The sequence below is a fragment of the Pogona vitticeps genome, chromosome 3 (genome assembly GCF_051106095.1).
Source record: "Pogona vitticeps strain Pit_001003342236 chromosome 3, PviZW2.1, whole genome shotgun sequence".
NCBI classification, from domain to species: domain Eukaryota; kingdom Metazoa; phylum Chordata; class Lepidosauria; order Squamata; family Agamidae; genus Pogona; species Pogona vitticeps.
Genome location: NC_135785.1, coordinates 26,742,761 through 26,759,965, shown reverse-complemented (window position 1 = coordinate 26,759,965; position 17,205 = coordinate 26,742,761). Strand labels below are relative to the sequence as shown.

Sequence of the window (17,205 nt, the reverse complement as noted above, 5' to 3'; positions counted from 1 at the left end):
CCCATTTCTCAAGAATGAGTGGTTTAGGCAAAACATGGATGAGTAAGTCACTTAGCAGTCTTAAGAAATGGAAATCTGCCTTGCCACTCACTCTTGGAGGAGAAAAGTGAGAAAGTTTTGCATTTCTTTTTAATTTTTGAAAACCAACCCAGCACATCGGCAGTGCTTTGAGAGGGCTTGGGGAAAAATACTTTCAAAGCATTCTTGATGTGTTAGCAATAATGAAAAAGAAATCTAGAAAATTTCCTCCCATGCCCTCCAAAGGCAAATGGCAAGGAAGCTTCCCATTTCTGAAGACTAAGAGGCTTCAGCAAAGGGACAGCCAGCCAGCCACTTTAGTTCAATTGCAGTCCTCACACAGGCTGGAACCAAACCAAGATGGAGAGATCCTACCCTCTCCTTAAAAAATAGACTAGCACCTGAGGGATCCAAATGGTGTAGTCAGGAATGCTCTGGGGGTGGGCTAATTTGCACTGTCACTTACATTGTGTAGTTGCTGAGAAAAGGAGCAAACTAGAGTGGATAAACCTGTAGGGCAAATCCACGTGTAGTCACACCTGATTTGAACCTGGGTCTTCCCATCTTAAGCTGACACTTTTGCAGGTACTATCCTGATTTGCTAAAAGCCTTGAAAAATTTAGATAGCTCCACTAAGATTCCTGCTATAACCCGAGGAATTTTTGTTTGCTTTCATGACGCTATGGAACTATGTGGACTTCCCTTTTCATTTCAGTGGAACAGATTGCAGATCTGCTCCTCCACTGAAGTGAATGCAAAGATTCTTAAGAGGGTGAGGCAGCAATTTGCAAAGGCCTCCAGTTTTCAGGACAGTGGAATACATTTTTTGAGGAGGTGCAGCTTTGTAAAAATGGTGTTGCAGCAATGCCTCCTGAATGTGCTTCATGTCATTCTTACTGCCTTGGCTCCTTATGAAAGAATGAAGTAAAGTTTAAAATCTTTTAAATAGGACATGAGAGGAGAGGAGAGGAGAGGATGCTGTTTTGAACCTGCAGTCAGAATAACTGGAGCCATGTTATGTTAATTCATGCCAATTGGACTGAATGCCAGTGCCATAATTTCAGTTTTGTGGGTTCTGCAGCTGGGATTACTAGTGGAGAATGTTAGATAACTGACCTTAAACATGTTAGTTTATACTTGCAATAAGCCTCTTCTTTCCATAATATTCTTATGAGTTAGCAATACATTGCTAAAATTATATCAAATTGCTAGATCACTATTTTACTTTATTAGGGTAACATGTACTCTGTATTTAAAAAAAAAGTCAAGGAAAATTGCTTATAATAATTTGTGTAAGTTATGCAAGTCAAAGAACCATGTAACCATGTGCACCTTGCTTATCTTGCATGTGTTCCTGTTAGAATGAAAAGGAACAGTGTGATATTATGCTAAAATGTATGCTGTGAGAAGTCTCCTGAGATTGTTCATGTATGTTTCAAGGCTATCCTTGTAAGTCATAAGGGGTAGAAACATGACTTATTCAGACTGGAAGCTGAAGATCTGAAGAAACCCAATTCTCTGTTTGCCTGATACACAACATGGTCTTGGTTATTAACTGGTTAAATCAGATGACTTTCACTTTGCATTCAGTCAAGCACAAGCTGAAGGAGAATAAAACTGGTTCTGGCTAAGCCTTCACAAAGAACACAAGCTATTATTGAATTTGAGTGGAAGGCATCTTTTTGGTGGTACAGTGATCTATTGTTAACAGTAGTATGTAGCATGCTAGCCCATTGTCTGTTGTGAACAAGACTCTATCTTTGTCTGCAAGAGTTTGGGAAGAATATGCATAATCATGTTACTTAGAAACTCTTTTCAAATCAATTTCATTTTCATGTTGTTTTAGAAAATGCTGTGTTGTATCAGAACTACAAAGAAAAAGCTCTGGATATAGATTCTGATGAAGAGGTAGAATTGAAAGACTGTAAATCAAATGAAAAGATAGTTATTGAATACAAACCTCTGAGATCAACATGGAGTCAGTTGTCTGCGGTAAGTGTCATAGTGTTACATAGCCTAAACTCAAATTGGAATGCAGCATGGCCTGTGAGGAGGTGTCTTATCTTCCAGTGCCTGGAAGATAATACTACTGTGTGAGCTTGAGATTTTATAGCCTTCCCTTTGCTTCAGAACTACCTATCAAAGTGAAGTGTTAAAGATATGTAGATAGTATTCAGTACTTATAATTGATAAAGAGGCAAAGTTGCTTTATCTGTGTTTTTAACTTGGCTTGACTCATCGTTTTTGTGCAAGCAGAACTGCTCAGGTCAACTGTATTAAGACTTTAGGAACCACCGCCTTTCGAATTTGATTGTGGAGGTATTAAAATTGTATTTTAATAAAAAATAGCCATATGACGAGAGGTAATGAAAATACTGTATGTACCGTGAAAATGAAGAGGATGAGCAAAGTGTTTGTTTGTGTTAACACTGTTCTATAGGAAACATATTTTGGTCTCCCAGTTTGCCACTGCATACAATGCACTGTCTTCTTGTAGATCTTGGCAATAATGAGTCTGTTTGAGCATGTGTGCTGTGCAACACAAAGAGCTGGTGGTGCTTACCATTAAAGAACTATGTAGTTAAGGGCCAAGGTGCCCAAGATAAAGGTTTCTCCCACACCAGCCTGCTTATGCAGTAAGATGTTAGCACAAAAATCCTCATATGAGTGCCCCATCATGAGATGAGAAAGCTAGCAGCTTAGAACAGAGCCTGTTTCAATGTCGTACCTCAACTGTTTATTTTCTTCTCAAAAACACTGTCCCAGCTCATTTACTGATTACTTTTAGCAACCTAATAAAGGGCTTTTCTTGTTCTTTTTCAAAAAGCTGTTGGCCTTTAATAACTGCTGAAGTTTTTTTAGAGGGTTACTGTTGCTTTATTGTTTTGTTTTTATAATAACATTGTAAATTGCATTGGAACTTTTTAATGGAGAAATATATGTATGTGTGTATACACACACACACATTGATTAATTACATATAATTTGAGGGTTTGTCTAAGTGCCACAGCCATACTAAGTGCCATACTACTGTAAAGTTTTATCAGTAGATCCTATTGTTTCAGTGGTTAGAGCATAACTTCTCAAAACTCTGTTATTGCATTGTCTTTGTCTGAGTGTAAGGCTAAACCATATTCTAGTGCAGTGTGAAAGAGCCTGCCTGAATGTCAGGTTTTTGGGTTTCTCATTCCTCTGTCATCCTGCAGTGCAAACCATACAAGGAGGGTGAGACACCATCTTCTGGTTTATAATAACTACTATCGATTTCCTCTTCTGTCCATACTGAGAATGCTGATTAATATTGTGTTGAACCTGGATCAGAAACCAAGAATTTCTTCCTGTCCCACTCCTGATGCAGCCTCTTTGTAGTATCAGAAACCTGTTCCAATTGTACTCTTAGCTCTGCGGAGTCTACTTTTAAAGTATACAGGTAACTACAGGAAGGATGTGGGTGAAGGGATCACCAGTTCTGATGGAATCAAGCAGCAGTGCATCTTTGAATCCTGGTCTATGGTTTAATTGTGGATAGTTTTAATAAACTGTCATTTAATAAGAGTTTATGCTAATTCGGACATATTGATAAACTTATTTGTGTTTTATCTCCTGTAATATATGCTGGAGGAAAGGTCAGGACTCCATCAAGAGTTGTATTTTTATGGTACTATGTTAAGTCTTATTTTTGGGACTACATACTTATGCTCAAAAATTAAGTTGGATTTATGTTTGGTTTCTGGCCATTTCACAGAGCAGGTCTTTTTTGTTTGTTTGCTGTAAAATGGAGTTGCTGCCCACTAATACTACAGAACAAAAAGCTATCACATGGGAAGTAGAGCTGTAGTGAATGGCAGCACCTCGCCTTCCTTGTTTTTTGAGATTCGTATGATCCATGATAGGTCTTGTGAGCAGAAAATTTGGACATTGGACCCTCTGAGATTGTCCATCACTAGATTAGTATGAATGTTTGATATGGGCTGTTATCTCAGAATTACTGCATTTGTACCATTAGTTCCCATGCTTTTCTGTTGGACAGGGTTGTCATAGAAAGTAGGTATGTCATTATTAGCCTTTGTCCACGGGTCACAGATATATTGTCCATGTGATGTTTCCAGGTTCAACATTACTGTACCAGCAATAATCATCATGCTATTAAGATAACAAGGGGCAATCATAGGATATAGCATAGATTACCTTTCCTGCAGTTGCACAGATACATAAATAAACAAATCTCCTGAGCTGTAACAGGTCAGAGTTACCTTTTCTTGGTTGTGTACTGTAAGCAGCTGTTGTTACAAGTACCTCTTATTTAAAAACTTAAATAAGTTTGAAGTTGCCTGCTTAGATTTGATTTTAATATTAGACAGTAAAATTCCATACTAGCAGTTTTTGCAGCACCAAGTACAAGAAGAATTCATGTTATGACTTTTGAAGAAATGCACCCTTCCTCTGCAAAAAATATTTTTAGAATGTAATCTTTGTAACAAGACACGTTTCAAAAATGGGGACAAGTTGCTGTTTTATAGTGCATTGTACCTGAATACGGGATTAAATTCCATTGCCGAGAAGAGAAATTGGATATCAAAAACATAGTTTATGAGTAGGGTGCAATGAATCCTTAAACCTGCCTTGGTTTTAAGTTTTTTTGGAAGAAAACTATTTGCTTGGTTCTGTTGCCATAGGAGGCATGTCTGCTGGGAATGGAAGAGAGGGCTATCTTGGTGGGTCAGGGCTGGATCAGGATCTTTAGAGTCCGTAAGCACTGAAAAGATTATGGTGCCCCCTATGAATGTTTTGTTTGTTTGTTTGTTTTATAGGCTACCTTTCTCTCTAAGGCGGGTCCCACAGCTTGAAATTTAAAAAAATCCTATGTAACACATACATTATATGCATGAAACTATGGTAATTTAATTGTATTGCATGTGGCAAAAAAGTACCATGTATCATATACAAAACCATATGTATAATCAAATCATTGGCTTCTAACCAATTCTTGTGCTTTTGCACTTTGATTAATTTAGACAGATTTAAAAAAGGGGGGGGTGTAGCGGGCCACTCTGCAGCCTCTACCAATACAGGCCTCCTAGAGTGCTCACTACTCTTCTTCTACTGCTGCCACCAAAGTTTATTCAGTAATCAAAAAGGACAAGTGTTTCTTCTAAAACAAAAACTGTGTTTATTGATTTGACAAAATAAAAGGAGTGAATCACAGGTAGTAAATCAAGTTGTAAATCAAGTTTCTCATTTAATGTACCTCACACAGACTTTTCCCTCACTGACTAACTCTCACCGATCTATCTCACTCTCGCAAACAATTTATCTCATCTCTTCAAACTCTCAAAACTCCCTCACACATCACACACACCCCTTATATAATCCAGCTCCTCCCCCTTCTGCACCACCCTCCGTCCTCTCATTGGCTGATGTTCCCCTGCCCAGCTGTGACGGACAGGTGAGAGCGGAGCTGTATGTTACAGGGGGGTATGCCAGTGGTGCTTCAGGTTAAACTGCTGAGACACTGGGCTATTCATCAAAAGATCGGCAGTTCAAAACTGCACAACAGAGTGAGCTCCTGTTGCTTGTACCAGCTCCTACCAACCTAGCAGTTCGAAAGCGTACAAATGTGAGTAGATGAATAGGTACCACCTATTTGTTTACAGTTCTGTGGCTTTTATTGAAGAACTGAATGCTTTATGAGAGGGTAATGTGCCTGGAACAGAATGATTTGAGTTGTTCGAATGCAAGGAAGTTACCGTATTTTTCCATGTATGAAACGACATTTTTTCCTAAAATTGGGAAAATTGAGGGTTGTTTTATACAGTGTGCTTGGGCGCTGCTTGCTGCCGTTGCTGCTGCTACTTAATTGCCTCTTCCAGAGCTCACGGCTTCTCCCCTCCAGTAACCTGGGCAGCAGCGGCAGCAGCAGCGGGAGGAGGTGGAGACAGAGGCGGAGGAGCAATCACACCCACTTGGGCACCTCTTGCTGCTGCCTCCCTCGCCTGCCCGATCACCATCTCCAGTGGGACTGATGGGGCTCAGCTCAGTCGCTGCCTTGCTCCCTCCAGTGCAGGAGGCAGCAGGAGGCGGAGGCAAACAAGCACTTGCATATGCTTCCTGTCGCTGCCACTGGATCACCTCCTTCCGTGATTGTCTCCTTAGAGCAGGGGACAAGGTGGCAACATGAGCTGGAGGTGAGCCCCAGCAGTCGCACTGGAGGTGGTGATCAGGTGGGCAGTGAAGGCAGCAGCAGCAGGAGGCGGAGGTGGAGGAAGAGTTGCCCATTAACTGCCCCTCTGCCTCCATCAAGGGTCAAAATTAGGGGGTCATTTTATACATTGGGGGTCATATAAATGGAAAAATACAGTATCTCAGCTATCGGCTGAAATCCAGTACAGTGGTGCCTCGCTTAACGGGCACCCCGTTTAACGACGAAATCGCATACCGACGAACTTTTTGCAATCGCTTTTGCAATCGCATTGCAGTTTTTTAAATGGGGAAATTCACTTTGCGATGATCGGTACCCTGTTTCGCTTACCGATTACCGCAAAGCAATGATTTTCCCCCAGCTGATCGGCGGTTCCAAAATGGCCTCTGGGTAAAAAAAAATGGCCGCCCGCTGTGTTTAGGGACGGATTCCTCACTTACCGGGCAGTGAAAATAGCCGCCGTATGGAGGATCTTCGCTTAAAGGTCAGTTTTAAGCCCATAGGAACGCATTGAAGGGGTTTCAATGCATTCCTATGGGCTTTTTAAAATCGCATAGCAACGAAGTAGTAAGTCGTAACTTAAGTAGCCCCACTAAATCAGTGGGGATTCGGTGAATCCACTCCTCTGTAAGTCCCGTTGGTTCAGTGGGCCTACTCTAGTTAAGTCTTATTACTGGATTTCAGCCATAGGAATAAAAAGCCTTATTTTGACCATGAAGAATTTTATTGTACTAGTTAAACCGGTAAGAATGCTCTCTCTCTCTGTGATATGTTTTTGGGAAGTATGAAATAAAAAGGCAGTTTTCTCTCCAAATTAAATGGAAATGAATTAAATGAAATAGATATTGAACAGAATTCAAAAGACATATTTATGTGATTAAATTGCAATCTTGTATCCATTTATGTGGTGGTACGCCTTGCTTTTAGCCTTTTGTTTCTGTTCATGGGGTATTCTTGGCAACGATACTGGCGTGGCTTGCCAATTCCTACTCCAGGTGGATTGCGTTTAGTCAGAACTCTCCACTATGATCTGTCCGTCTTGGGTGGCCCTGCACAGCATAGCCCATAGCTTTTCTGAGTTACTCAAGCCCCTTCGCCACAACAAGGCAGCAATCCATGAAGAATCCCAGAAATACAAGCTCGATTTCGAAGGGGCAAAGGAACTAGAGACCAAATTGCTAACATAAGCTGGATTATGGAGAAAGCCAGAGAGTTCCAGAAAAACATCTACTTCTGCTTGATTGACTATGCAAAAGCCTTTGACTGTGTGGACCACAGCAAACTATGGCAAGTCCTTAAAGAAATGGGAGTGCCTGACCACCTTATCTATCTCCTGAGAAACCTATATGTGGGACAGGAAGCAACAGTTAGAACTGGATATGGAACAATTGATTGGTTCAAAATTGGGAAAGGAGTATGACAAGGCTGTATATTGTCTCCCTGCTTATTTAACTTATATGCACAATACATCGTGCAAAAGGCTGGACTGGAGGAATCCCAAACCGGAATTAAGATTGCCGGAAGAAATATCAACAACCTCCGATATGCAGATGATACCACTCTGATGGCAGAAAGTGAGGAGGAATTTAAGGAACCTCATAATGAGGGTGAAAGAGGAGAGCGCAAAAAATGGTCTTAAGCTCAACATCAAAAAAACTAAGATCATGGCCACTGGTCCCATCACCTCCTGGCAAATAGATGGTGAAGATATATAGACAGTGACAGATTTTACTTTCTTAGGTTCCATGATCAATATAAATGGTAACAGCAGCCACGAAATTAAAAGAGGCCTGCTTCTTGGGAGCATCTTAAAAACTAGAGACATCACCTTGTGAACAAAAGTTCAAATACTCAAAGCTATGGTTTTTTCCTGTAGTGATGTATGGAAGTGAGAGCTGGACCATAAAGAAAGCTGACTGCTGAAGAATTGATGCTTTTGAATTGTGGTGCTGGAGGAGGCTCTTGAGAATCCCCTGGACTGCAAGGAGAACAAACAGGTCCATTCTGAAGGAAATCAACCTTGAGTGCTCACTGGAAGGACAGATCCTGAAGCTGAGGCTCTAATACTTTGGCCATCTCCTGAGAAGAGAAGACTCCCTGGAAAAGACGCTGATGTTAGGAAAGTGCGAAGGCAAGAGGAGAAGCAGATGACAGAGGATGAGATGGTTGGACAGTGTCATCAAAGCTACCAACATGAATTTGACCCAACTCTGGGAGGCAGTGGAAGACAGGAGGCCCTGGCATGCTCTGGTCCATGGGGTCATGAAGAGTTGGGCATGACTAAACGACTAAACAACAACAACAACAACGCCTTGCTTAAACTGAGTGGAACATGTTTCTGATGAGACATGACTAGAACTTCAATGACAGCCTTTAATTTATCTTCACTAATGTTTTCAGGCTCTAACCCAATTTGATTATTTTTAAACAAACACACATTTGATGCATTTCCTACCTCTACCTCTTCTCAAGGCACCTTGCTGAAATAAAAATAAGAATAAGAATAGTCTGGAAGTATACAACTTAAAAATGGGAGCTATAAACAAAATGAAGTCCAGTGGCATTAAAGCAGAAATAAAATAATGATATAGTAGTCATGTATTATTTTTTTAAAACCCCTAAGAGTGTAAGGAACTTCAGTAGTCAATGCTTTGATTAATAAAGTTGGCTTTACAGAATCCCCAGAATATATCTTAACAGGGAAGTAACTGACATGCCTCTATATAAATGTCATTCCAGAACCTTGAGTTTTTGTTTGTTTGTTTGTTTGAAATTTCAATGTTTCTTCTATTTACTGGCCTTGTCTCCCTAGAAGTACTGTAATAGGTAATTGAACATATCCTTTATTGCTCTTTATTAATTAGCTAGGTCAGGTTTGTACATTTAAGAAATGTTCAGGTCTCAGGCTTTTAAGGTCTTAAAGGGTCACAGCTAACACCATAAATTAACAGTTTCTACAGGTGGGGAGTGGGTTGTTGCCCAGGCAAGGGGACTTTTACAGAGACTGCAGAACTTTCTTGCTGCCTCTTCTCTGGCCTTCTGCAGCCATGCAATCTGGGAGAAGAACAAAGAGAAGGAGTTGCAGCTTTCACTGGCTTTGCCCTTTCCTGGTGGGTGTCAGTTGTGTTTCTCCAAGGGGACAAGGCAAGCCAATTGTAGTTACGAAAGGGTGGCACATCCAGGGAGCAGTGGCTTGGAAACGTTGTTTTATTTTCAGACTGCAGCTTCCACAATGTACTTATTGCATTCTTAGTTTGCACATTCAGGAGCCATGCTGGTTGGGAAAGTCAGGGAATTGTGTTAAAAAAACAAAGAAACAAAAACATCTCTGTGCTCTTAAGATTGACTACTCAAGGAGTCATGTCTATTGAGAGCATCTTACCTGAAACTTCATCTCAAATTGGAATGTAATTGGGCACAGAGAGAGTTAAAGTTGGACAGCCTGTGTTGCCGTGTAAGAGGCAGTTTCATATTCTGTCCTAATTCATGGTTGTTTTCATCTACTCACCTACTCCTTCTGTACTATGTTTAGCATCAGATGCTAGGTCTTTCTGTATTCAGTATTCATGTGGATTTTCTTCACTACAATAATACTGCATTTATTTCAGACATTATGAAATGACTGTGGCATGCTTTTATTTGTAATCTGGAATAACCTCTTAGTGAAGTACAGTGTATTAGCTTTATGTAAAATAAATGTAGATCTGTGTAAACAAATCACAGGGCGTTTGTGCACCAGACAAAGAAATAGGAGACCTAATACTGACAGTTTTATCTGTGTGGTTTTATGTCCTTAATTTTAAATTAATTTAATTTTTCAATTAAGTTTGTGTATTCAGGCAGAATTCTTATTTTGGGATTTCTTTGGAATTACGGATACTTATTTCCTTTTTTCAGCCTGGATAGGAAAGGGTAAGTTGCTGGCAGAACACTCTTATTGGCACAGGTTCAAGAACACTTTGGCATTCAGTAGTGTGCCTAAACAAAGTAAATGTTCTGGCCTTTCATCTCAGGATGTAATAGGGGGAAAAAGATACTCTGAAGTATATTCACATTGCAGGCAAGCACTACAAGAATCCTAAATTTCTTTTCCGCTGTAAAATTTGTGAAAATAGAGGGATAGGAAGCAGGAGAATGAGGAGCAAACATGTAGAGTTTAGTATTTTAGTAAGCCCAGTTTTAAAATAAATACAATGAATATCACCATTCATGGAAACAAAAAAAAAAATACTCTGTATAAATATTTTTACCTTATGAAAAATGGCCATTGTTCTACTTAGACCCAATGATTAATCGGCCAATAATTTTAGTTTGTATCTAGTTGTGGTCTTAGCCTGTTCAAGAATGCTATTTGTGCAGTCAAGCTACGATACGGTGGTTTGAAAATTTGTATTGGAACACTGTATTATGGCTTAACTCTGGACATTCCTGATTGGAATGCATTAAGGCAGTGTTGCATCTGCCTTGGTTTAGGGGCTGAAAATCTTGTAGTGACCCTATTGGATTATCTCCACCAAGAGATATACAAGGAGGTTGATTGTCCTGGACTTCTTTGTGACCATGACACTATGAATCAAGTTGGATTTGATCTAAATTGATTCAAACTTAAAATTTGATTATTATTTTTTACAATGTAAATTTAAAAATCAGTTGTTTAAATTTACATTGTGATTAAATCAGTCTGAATTTGAAAAAAAAACTTGATTTGTATTCCACCCACTCTGAACGACGTAGTAATCCATTGAATTACTTGTCTAGATTGGGATTTGAAAATACCACGCTCTGGAGATTCCACCGCTTCATGACCAGCAGATTCTGAATGATGCTGTTGGGAACTGTTGCCCCACAGCTTTGCATTTATCATTCTACAAGACATTATGTTATTACCCACATAATTTTAATATTTACATGAAATTGCCAGGGAGGACCTTTTGGGCGTGAGTGATGCATCATGAATAATAGATAACAACCAATTCTATTTCCCTTTTCTAAAATCTAACCTTGTTATAACAGTAAATGTCTTGAATAGCTGTTTGGAGTTAATGTGGGCTAGATGGGCAGCTAACAGACCACTTAATCCAGCCAAAATGAGCAATGAGGTTGGTAAGTGGTCCACAAAGCTATTGAGTTGCCATTTGATCTGTATCTGGATGGGGTTGAGAGCAGATTGGCAACTTTGGCCTGTGGCCAAAACTAGGTCTTGAGGCACCAATAAATTGCTTAATTTGTTCTTCTTAAGGAGATCCTTGAGTAAGACTCAAGATTTAGGCTTAAGACTTTTCTGCTAGAAATGCCCTTTTAGTGGCAGAACTGCTTTGTTGGCTATGGGATCTGTCAACAGAACTGTTTTGCCTGAAGTCTGCTGTCAAAAGAGGCGCAAAAGTGGCAGGGTAAGGAAGGAGCCAAGTTACATGAGATCCTGAGTTCCCCCAACTCAGGGAAATAACCTTAGAGTTAAGTGAGGGCAACCTCTGTCAGCACAGATTTAGGACTTAATTTTCTGCATCCCTACATTGGGCAACATTTGGACTAAATACAGTGTAAATTAGCCTAATATTAATTCAGCTAGTGTTTGGACATCTTGGCCTGGCTGACTAGCATTCTGAAATTGCTTTCTATTCCAGCATACCAGCTGGATCAGCAGAGAGATAATCAGCAGATACAATATTTCTAAGTATTTCCTGTCTTATTGTAGAAAACATAGGAGCAAATGTTTTGTATCTTACAAGAAGTTTAAAAGCAAAGTGTGCTGCTTATATACTGCCCCATAGTGCTTAAAGTATTCTCTGGGCGGTTTACAAGTTAATTATGCAGGCTACACATTGCTGCCACCCACCCACCCCTGGGACCTGGTTACTCAACCTTGGAAGCTTAGAAGGCAGAGTCAACCTTGAGTAGGCTACCTGGGATTGAACCTTGGGCGGTGAACATAGTTTTGGCTGTAGTACAGCAGTTTAACCATTGTGCCACGAGGCTCCTGTTTGCTAACTTGATTACTAAATAATTTAAAAACACATGGCAAAATGTGGAAATGATATGAATTTAGAATAGATACAATATCTGTTAATACTGTTTTAATTTTAATTATAACTGACATATTATTTGGTATCATTTGTCTACATCTGTAATGTGCAAGGTGTTTTGCTGGGACTGCATGTGGCCTCCTAGGGCTGCTTCTGTAGCCCCCAGCCTCAACTACTGACCCAGATTGCCATAAATGGATGGATGGGTGGGTGGATGGATGGATGGATGGATGGATGGATGGATGGATGGATGGATGGATGGATGGATGGATGGATGGATGGATGGATGGATGGATGGATGGATGGATGGATGGATGGATGGATGGATGGATGGATGGATGGATGGATGGATGGATGGATAAAAAGGTATCCCCAGCGAAAAAGGGAATTGCTGGTCCTCGAAGACCCCAGGAGCAACAGTTCATCTTTTAAATGGTCACAAGGATCCTCTAACAATCCTTCAACATCCAAAGTGGACTTTTAGTCATTTGAGTTATATTTTTCCTCTCTCTGTGTGTGTTGTGCATGTGTGTGGTTCTTCTGGCTCATGCAAGGCCCCAGGGCAAAAAACGGGTTGTGAACTTGCCAGAGTTGTCCAGATCTGTTCTAGATATTGGGATGGATCTATAATATGTAAACTTGCATTCCATTTAAATCAGCAGGATGTAAGTTATCCCTCTGAATTTAACCCACCCAGTTAAGATCTTAACAAATCACTAATTATAAAAAAAGAATTTAAAAATTAGATAAAATGTGCCCATCTTTTTAAGTGTCACAAACATATTCATGATTATTCCAGGTGAAGAGGAACAGCTTATTCCAGACCATCAGCCAAGAAGAAAGAAAAAGACAAGAGGTATATTAATGATTATATGCTTCATTTATTCATTAGAGTAAATCTTGTACTTTTCAGCTTTCAGGAGGACAAGTTCAATACATTTTGTTTCTTTTCTATTCTGTTTCTCAGAATCTAAGTATAATGGAGCTTGCCTTTTTATCCAGTCTTCCTGGGGCTATGCAATTTATCTAGAATAAAACGAGTTAGCAGTACAGAAGGTTTATGTAAAGGGCAAGCATATATATAGCATTTCTGGCTGCTACAGAAATGTCCTATGGGTCATATTGTGGCAGATCTTGGGATCTTTGGGACTCTTGCCACCTTATGTATTGTGTGAACGTAGTAACACAATATGCAGGAGTAGCCTTATGGGTAACTTGTATTGTTTCTAGATTGGACTTGATGACCACATAGGCCTCTTCCAACTCAATTATTCTCTGATTCTTTCATTTTGTTCCATTTATGAACTACAAATGTAACATGTCAAAATGTTCAGCTATGGGTTTGACTGTTAAAAACACTGTGAGAGTTGTATTCAACTCATATGAAAGAGAGAGCTGCTTCCATCATCAGAACAATTGTCCATCTAGTGGAGATAACCACCCATACAAAGTACTGTAGAGAAGATATATCTTTTGCCAGTTTCTCCTCTAAACCACCCATTCTGTATCTGACGTTTTCCTCTTCATTTACCACATTTTTATATAGGAGTTTGTGAAATGGAATGCAGGAAAATAGGAGAAAATACCCGTCTTCCACAAATCCCATCCTATATCCTTATGACATGAGGAGCAACCCTAAGAAGTATTCTGCATTCTCCTCATCAGTCCTCAAAATAAGTGGTTCCCAACTTTGGATAACCCAAGTGTTCTTGGACTTCATCTCCCAGAAACCTTGGCCAACATAGCTGGTGGTGAAGGCTTCTGGGAATTGCAATTCAATAACAGATCTAAAGAACTGCTCTAAAGGCTTCAGCTGTATACTTGATGAATGTGTATAAGCTCTTTCTGTGCTTCTTTGGGGATGAACTACACCTGAAGAGAGTTATCCCTCATATCAGTCCTGCCAATTTAGTAAAAGACCATAAAGAAGAACTAAAAGAGACTTTAAAGTACAAGTGAAATCAGACATTTAAGCTGCATAAAATCAGTGTAGTGAACACTGAAAGGGAGATTATTCATATGAAAAGCATGTACTAGATTCTACTAATTAAAGAGTAAGGCCACTCTGTTCACAAGTGAGACTGTTGAATGGGAAAGATAGGAGACTTGTGGAATGTTTAGTAGTATCTTTAGTAGATAAAGACATTGAAAAGAAAATGCTTTGAGTTAAAAAAGGATTAAAATATTTTCTTTTGTGTACTAATGTGGAAGAATGGTAGCTAAGAACAAGTGAGAATTATGCAGGGCTTGAGATCTTTTCACTGACTTTAGCCAAGTGCATACCATTGAGATGTTGAAAGCGTCTTCTTTCAGTATGTCCAGAATGTACTCTCAGTGTTCAGTTTCCTACAGACAGAAGAAGATATACCGGTGATAGTAAGATGAATGTTTTGTTTAAGCTCCAGAAACTGTAAAAAATGCTTAAAGACGTATGTCAAAGGGGACAGATTATGACATTATTAAGTGAAGTTTCAAAAAAGACAAAATGGTCCATCATGGACCGTATCTGTTGTTGTGCAGAGTCACAGTGTATAAATTCATATGCACTAAGCAGTGAAAAATGAATAGGCTGTTGTAAATACTAATATTAGTAAGACATCTTTTTACTCATTCTCTTTAAACAGCTGTGAGATTTTGCCTTTGAATGTGTCTGCTTTTCCAAGAGGCACATGCAAAGCTTTGGTCCACATTTGGTCTCTGAATACAGTAATTCCACCAAATACAGTGGTGCCTTGAACTTAATCCATTCCGGAATGATGGTTGTAACTTGAAATGGTCGTAGGTTGAAGCACCATTTCCCATAGGAATGCATTGAAACCCCATTAATCCGTTCTGGCCATAAAAAGAAAAATCACAAAAAAAAAACACAGCACAGAAACATAACCTCCTCCAACCCAAACCCACCCTGCAAAACCCACTCAAGCAGAAAGCAGCACCAGGCAGTCCGAAGCCTCCTCCGATGCACACTCTCTAACCGTTGGGGTGAAAGAGCTACAAAGAAGTAGCCTCTTCTCCGACCGATGGTTAGTACATTTGAATTTCCCGCCTTTCCCTCCCACCTTTATTCCAGTCATAACTCAAAGCTCCAGTCACAAGTCAAAGCAAAATTTTGCAGTCGGAGCTGGTCATAACTGGAAATGGTCGTAAATTGGGACGTTCGTAAGTTGAGGCACCACTGTATTCATAAGCTAGGGAGCTTCAGACATCTGCTTGCACTGATGCCATACAAATAAATTTGAACTAATTTCATACTCTCGCTCAAGGGATTATCCTTTGTCTTGAGAAAGAAATAGTAATTGGCAAATATGTTGACATTCATTGTCTCCGGTTAGTGTCACTGGATTATACGTGAGTTCAAAACATTCCTTGTTTTGTTGTTTTCCACTAGTCTTTTCAAGTGCAGAAATCCATTGGAATTATATGTTTGGCTTCTAGCAAAACGTAAGTGGCCAATCCATATCTCATTTTTGCTTTCAAAACTGATAGGGATAGCTCAGGGTTTCTCAGCAAGGAAGGATCAATGAGAGCTTGTCATCAAAACTGGGAACAAAGAATCCTAAATTCAGGGCTCTACTGTCCGTTCTCTGAACAAAAATGCACAAAAAAAGCCACTCACAGAACTCCGCTCCTCTCTTTAGGCAAATCCTGTTCTCAACAAAACCTTCCATTGCTTATCCAATTTATCGTCACTGTGTAGTGTATTTCAGACTCCTAGGTAACTGAAAGATGTCAATAAAATCATTTAAGAGTGTGCAAAAGCCTACAGTGTATGCATAAGAACTAGATATATCATTTATGTCAATACAGTCAACATAGGATGTATGATCAGATGGGCATTTAGCCCACTATTTGGGTCATTGCTGGGATGGCTTGGTTTTGCTCCATTTTCCAGCAGTCACATGACGTAATTGTTGGAGCAAAACAAATTGTCCTGAGAGTGTTCTTACTTCCACCTTTCTGAGTCACTGTGAGGGGCTTCCTTTTTAGCAGGATTGCTTTGGTCCATTGCATGATTGCTGGAAACAATCTTGTTTCCAGTCATCTTTCGAGCTGTCAAAACTCCTTTGGGTGGGAATTTCTGATATTTTGAATTGGCTTAATAAGCAAGTAGTTTCATGGTATTGGCCAGTTCAACACTTCCTCTGCTCCTTGGGGAAGGGGCATATATATATTTGCCCCTGCCCCAAGGAGCAGAGGAAGTGTTCAATTGGCCAATATCATGAAATAATGTACCCACACACCCACGCACATACTTTGCTTTTACTAAATGACTGGTCAAGAAACTGCCTGGAGCTGAAGGAGGCCCATTTGAATCAAAGGAACTTATAGAGGATCTGATTCACAAATCCTGTCAGCTGATGCTAAGCAACAGGATTTCAGTGAGAATGTGCAATTGAAGCCATCACATATTTTCCTGCATCTACCGCGCATTCTCTCTCTTTTTCCTATCCCATGTAACACATTTTATATTGTAGATCTCCACTCTGGTGCTCTGTGAAACACCATGTGCATACTATGCTATAAATGAGTAATGCTTGAATCAAACCTTTTAGGCACTCTGCTTTAGCTGTAAAACTAGCTGAAGTTGAAAAATCAGGGGAAGGTGCTTGATATTTTTTTGTGCAGAATTTGACAGACTGAATAAAAAAATCAGAGTTGCAAGCCTTGTGTGGGAGGTTTTATGTACATTCTAGAGATCTTTTTTCCCCCTTTTCAGCCAGCTGACCTTTTGTAGAAGGATCTGGCACAGCTGCTTCTCAGTTTCCACTTTTTTTTCAAGACTAAAGCTTTATCCAGCTTTTCATGTTATGAAAGACTTTTCTTTAATGAGGGTTGGGGTTGCTTAAACAGGGTCTCACAACAAGAACAATTAATTTCTCTTTTATTTCAAAACAAAAATATCATTGCTATTTTTATTGTAAACACCATTGATAGTGCCTAGATTACCAAAACCAGACATTTATT

The 17,205-nt window shown here is 39.7% G+C and overlaps 1 protein-coding gene across 2 annotated transcripts in view; it reads left to right on the top strand.

Annotated features, from left to right (window-relative positions):
- Window positions 1–17,205, top strand: part of ARHGEF26 (Rho guanine nucleotide exchange factor 26) — a 94,635-nt gene that overhangs the window by 12,036 nt on the left and 65,394 nt on the right. For both annotated transcript variants that reach the window (XM_078389085.1, XM_078389086.1), the window contains exons 4-5: window positions 1,865–2,010; window positions 13,040–13,096. In XM_078389085.1, coding sequence (XP_078245211.1) covers window positions 1,865–2,010; window positions 13,040–13,096 — 203 coding nt within the window. The remainder of the gene's footprint in view (window positions 1–1,864; window positions 2,011–13,039; window positions 13,097–17,205) is intronic.